Here is a 5,439-nt window from a genome sequence, read left to right as displayed (position 1 = left end):
TGAGAGATATAATGTTTGTTTTATGGGTGCTAATGTGATTCTTTGAAATCTATAGGTGAAAAAGTTATTTCATTAGCTTATTACTGAAATAAAAGCAGGGGTGATAATTCTTAGTTTAAACTTTTTTTAATTTTGCCTTTGTGATGTTGAGGATTCTTCCCATATTCCAGACACGGATGTGAAGACGGTACCGGTACCAATACTTGAGTTTGGACGAGAACTGCAGGAGATTGAGTCTTATTGAACTTTTTTCATCTCACTTTGTAATATTTTAGTCTAAATTTGTAGTTAACATTGTTGCTGCGTGGAATCTGTATCACTTTGAAACTTTAGCTGATGTTTGTTTTAGTTTAGCTTAGGAAATTTTGCGGTACCAGAAGTTTGGTACCAGGATCTGTAATGAACTATCTAAGTTTCAATAGAAACCGCTTGTTCCACTTTCATAAATAAAAAAAAATTGCCAGGACTTAAAAATCAAGGAAACTTGTCCGAATTTTAATTTGATTTCAGCTGCGACGCTCTCTCTGGATAGTATTTTTTTTTGGTTTCATTATTTTTTCTTCATGTAAAAGGAAAAACGAATGAAACATTCCCTCCTTTTGTTGCTAATCAGAGGTAAAAATCAATCAACTAGACTCGATCAAAATCCCCCAAAAAATATCAGAAGGCAATAGTATAAAATTATTTTCATGATGTATAGATCACGCATTTCCACTTTTACAGCTTATGTACTGTAAAGTAAACACAAATCCCCACATATTACAACACTTAAAATGTTTTATTAAACAGCGATATTAATCTTGTTTAACTGTCAATGCAGTTGTAGGTAAGAAATTAGCTTAAGCCTGCGCTAGCTTCAGAGCGATAGAGTTTTCTTTGGTAAAGCTGACGGAACGGCGAAATCGGCACGATACACATTCAGTTGAGAGCAATGATGAAGTATGGTACCGATCTTCGCCTCCCATCATGGGCATTGCAACTCCTTTCTTCACCGGGCTCACGTAACCAGGTCGGTACGTCTGACCCAGAATGCCCTCTACATGCTCCGTCAGATTGCCAAATTTGAACTGCGTCTCTAGATGTGCGAAGGAGTCACCTTGTGGGATATTATAGCCGTGCATCTTGTCGTCCTGTTGTGTTATAGGAACAACTTTCACATCCATCTCAATCAATCCGTTGAGCACGATAATCTTAACACTGTTGAATTGGCGTGTTCTCTCCACCACCACCACGGCTTCCCCATCTCGCCATTCAGCATCTCCATCTATCGGGACAATGATATCTTTGCCGTCCCAGTTGATTGCTAGCGCGTCAAAATGTTCATCCCATTTTGCAACTTTTTTGGCAGCAATCACTAAGGTGTGCGAATCGAACATGACCGACAAAGCCTGAACCCATGTGTAGTCCCTTTTCCTTCCTTCAGGACGTGTCCCTATGAAGTGAACATTGATCTGGAAACTATCGTCAGATACAAGAGCGAAATCACCGCCGTTCTTTCCGTGGAAGTAGAACATCACCCCATCACCACCAATAAACCGTGGGTCATAACACACTGATCCATAGCCGTTACAGTTGGGGATCCGATCTGCATTGTTCACAATTACAAAATAATAAGCTGCACTAATTAACTGATGTTATTACTCTTTAGAGAAAAAAGATGCGTACGCTTGCATGTGGTCTCACAGCGGCTGCTACAGTCGGCGAAGCAGGCCTTGACCTTTTTCAAATTTGCAGTGAGAGAAGGCTTGCGCTCGGGGCACTGCTGAGGGCAGCTTATTATTTTGCTGTTGCAGCGGCCTCTTGCAAGGCATAAGAACCGCTCTTGACCTGTTCCAGCAATCGGACTCAGCACCAAATAGTGTGTCGATGCTGGATCCAAGAACCCCTTCCCTGGTGTCTTCGCCGCCACCTGTTGTTTATCACCTGACATCAGGCAGAGTGAGATTATTGTAAATGCCAAGAGGGCACCTGCCTGTCTGGCCATGGTGATAAAGTTTGTTTTTCTTGTGCTTCCTCTAGCTGTGATGACTCATTAATATCTGTGTTTGTATTCATGAGTTGCAATAGAAGAAAGTATCTTCAACGTGATTATTAAAATAAAATATAATTGTTTGTATGCTAAGTATAGTGACCAAGAAGAAAACTTTCACGAATTACAAGATGAGAATGCCAATGGCACGAAAACAGCTCAATGTCAACCTGGTTTCTTGCATGCAGCGTCTCTGTTTTAATTAAGTCTATGAACTACTTGGCTACATTGCTTTGCAATTAGCCAAATATAGATGGTTTGACTTGGCCATCCAATGAGAGATTGCTTACTCTATTGGCACATCTGTAAGTGACAATTTTTTATACTTTGCATCATCTGTAAGTGACAATTTTGTACCGAGATTTGTATACTTTGCATCATCTGTAAGTGACAATTTTTTAACGGCTACTGATAGGCCTGAGGACTCCCCTTAGGGGTGTCAATGGGTACGGTATGGGTCGGGTGGAGGCATTTTCATATCCACACTCATTAAAATTGACTTTATTCATACCCTACTCATACACATTAAAAATTAACTTTATCCTACTCAACTTTTACCCGTTAATATTATCGGGTAACGAAACGATAGCGGGTGAATAACAGATAATACTATTATAATAATTAGTTTTATTATATTTTACAAATTAAACATCAAAAACTCATTTATTTCATACATATGTAATTGTATTTCTTATAAAAAAATAAAAGTAAATGTACAATTAATTCTAACTAAATTGTATTTTATAAAATAAGAAAATTGAAAACCACGAATATATATTTATGTGGGTAGGAAACTAAATTGAAAATATATTTAGATTTTATAATTACTCTATAGTGTAACGGGTACGAAATAGTCATTACCCATATCCTTATTCATTTGATTAACGAAAAAAAATTCTTATCCATACCCATACCCAATAAACTAACGAAATAAAAACCTTATCCATACCCGCCTTATCAAATACGATACGGGTCGGATAAACGGCTAAAAAGGTACCATTGACACCCCTAACTCCCCTCTTTCTAGTACTGATATGAGTCCGGATCCGCTATGAGTAATTCAAATTTTGAGTTTGAATCCGGACCGTCCAAACAGAATCTGGGTCAATCCGATCATAGGTGAAATGAAGGGAGCTCTTTAATATTCGTGCAAAAGCAGATCGAACGATCTGAATCTACAATTTTAAATTTGAGTTATCTTAGGTGATATGAACCAATAAACACCGAGAAGAAATTTAAACAGGCTTTAAAGGCCTATTTTTTCATGTCTGATTTGGCCCGGTCCAAGAAAAAAAAGGAGCAAAAAAGAAGGATACTCTGAGGCAACAGAATAATTCTGTTCAGATATGAACTGTCAGATCAGAATCTGGGAAAATCCGGCCGAGGTGGGATGCACGGTGATTCTTTAATATTCGTGTGTTCTGATTTGATGTGCAAGATCTGAAAGGAAATCTTCTGTTACCTTAGGTGGTGATGTCGGCGTAAAGCACGTGCTTGACTCCGTTGGAGGAACGAGTCAAGTCGTTCTCTCAGAATACAGACTTAGTCTAGAATCGATCTAAACACATCAACATTGCCAGGTCTAAAACCCTCCGAAGATAAAACCCTAGATAGTGACATTTAGACAGAAAGAGAGAGAGGGAGAGATGGCGGTGCCAGGAGGGAGAAACGGGATGGAAGACGACGATGATGAACAGCAAGGAGTCTACTTGGACGGCGGGGGTAGCGACGCGTGGGCTGATGTCGATCATGAGGTGCCAGCGCACCTCCGTCCTCTCGTTGACTCCGCTCAGTCCGGCGACCTTGACTCTCTCCGTACTGCTCTCGGTACGCCATTAACCAGTTCTTTAGTATATGATTTAGTTCAACACATCTAGCCTTAGTTGATTATGTTGATCAGACTAATAGGTTAGATTTTAAATAATATTTTTTCAACTCAATTGTTTTTATTCTTACACTAAGGTATTTGGTACCACAATTTGAGAACAGCCTGACATCATTAAGGTTTAATAATGACATTCCTTTGATTATCACTGATATCAATCCCAGCTTAATTAGTGAGTTAATTGTACTTTTTACGATAATTTAGGACATAATTTGTGGTGTTTCAGCTGAATTAAAGGTGCAGTTCCGGTGGTCAGCCTCACTAAGGGAATTAAGTGTAGTGCTTCAGCTGATTAATTAGGGCAAAAAATTGTGGTTTACTGCTCGATTAAGGACATATATCTGGATTTGTAATTATTTGAGTGAAGAGGGCTGTTCTAATTTTAGTGGAAATACAGATAATTATGACGGTACAATTGATGATCCAGTAGAGGATGGTGACACTGTTCTACACTTGGCTTGTCTCTATGGCCATCTTGCCTGTGTTGAGGTATTTTATTTTTTAGAATTCTCTTTACATTTTTTTGTTCTAATTTGCATATCTGAGAGAAAAATTGAAATTTTTATTTCATATACTCTGCGTTATTTGTAGTATATTTTGCAAAGAGGAGCTAATTTGGAAATAAAGGATGAAGAAGGCGCTATTCCTCTTCATGATGCCTGTGCTGGAGGTCTCCCTCTCCCTCCCTCTTTTTATTTTTAAAGTTCTAGCTCTTGCCTTTGATTCATGATGGAACCAACTTTTGTGCAGGGTTTACTGAGATAGTGAGCTATATACTCAATTTTGCCTCTAACAACCCTGAATGCATAACAAGAATGCTCAATACTGTTGATGTGGAGGGCGATACTGTAATGATTTGTTTCTCCTTTTCTACTTTCTTTTGACGCTCTTTAGTCTTTGGGAATAGCTAATTTGAAAAGCTGTTTTTCAGCCTCTTCATCACGCAGCGCGTGGAGAACAAATGGAAGTGGTTAAAATCTTGCTTGAAGCAGGGGCTTCTCCAAATAAAACCAATGCTTATGGACAGGTCCATTTACTATCATTTTTACTAGCTTCAGTTGTGAACCAAATTTTTATGTCTCCTCTAAAGCTGATTAAAGATACAGGTTTCTTTATTGTACCAGTATATATCTGTACCGGTATGAACCAAATTGCATCAAGGTTATCAGGCTATAATTTTTTTTTTTTTTGAAACCTTGAATTAAGGTTGATGTTTTACTAATTAGGAATTCCTTTTTTTGTGTATTCAAACAGACACCTGCTGAGTTGGCTGATCAAAACACAGAAGTGCGGGCCTTTCTAACAGCAGCTGAAGCAGCCAATGAGACTGATTGATGCACCCATTTTGTCTACCATATCAAATCACCAATGGTTTATATACCTGTTTTCTTTGTTGTTATCACTTGACAATTGAGAAGCTTTCTCCCATGTTTGGATTTTAAGGGTGGTGACTGATGTAGAGAGAAACTTTTGAGTTTTCACTTTATTATATGATCCAAATGTTTTACAATGGTTATTTAATGCA

The 5,439-nt window shown here is 38.3% G+C and overlaps 2 protein-coding genes across 2 annotated transcripts; one reads left to right on the top strand and one right to left on the bottom strand.

Moving 5' to 3' along the window:
- Positions 1 to 671: 671 nt before the first annotated feature.
- LOC144567537 (uncharacterized) lies at positions 672 to 2,041 on the bottom strand. Its single transcript, XM_078317701.1, has 2 exons — positions 1,666 to 2,041; positions 672 to 1,585 (listed from the first exon to the last, which is right to left on the bottom strand). The coding sequence occupies exons 1-2, from the start codon at positions 1,982 to 1,984 to the stop codon at positions 840 to 842; spliced, it is 1,065 nt and encodes a 354-aa protein (XP_078173827.1). The 5' UTR covers positions 1,985 to 2,041; the 3' UTR covers positions 672 to 839.
- Positions 2,042 to 3,557: 1,516 nt separating this feature from the next.
- LOC144567197 (Ankyrin repeat family protein) lies at positions 3,558 to 5,439 on the top strand. The gene is made up of 6 exons (XM_078317273.1): positions 3,558 to 3,856; positions 4,312 to 4,403; positions 4,506 to 4,584; positions 4,665 to 4,762; positions 4,846 to 4,941; positions 5,169 to 5,439. Exons 1-6 carry the CDS (start codon positions 3,676 to 3,678, stop codon positions 5,247 to 5,249), a joined length of 627 nt encoding a protein of 208 aa, XP_078173399.1. The 5' UTR covers positions 3,558 to 3,675; the 3' UTR covers positions 5,250 to 5,439.

Source organism: Carex rostrata, chromosome 16, assembly GCF_964058835.1.
Source record: "Carex rostrata chromosome 16, lpCarRost1.2, whole genome shotgun sequence".
Taxonomy (NCBI): Eukaryota; Viridiplantae; Streptophyta; class Magnoliopsida; order Poales; family Cyperaceae; genus Carex; species Carex rostrata.
This window is presented reverse-complemented; position numbering and strand designations above follow the sequence as displayed.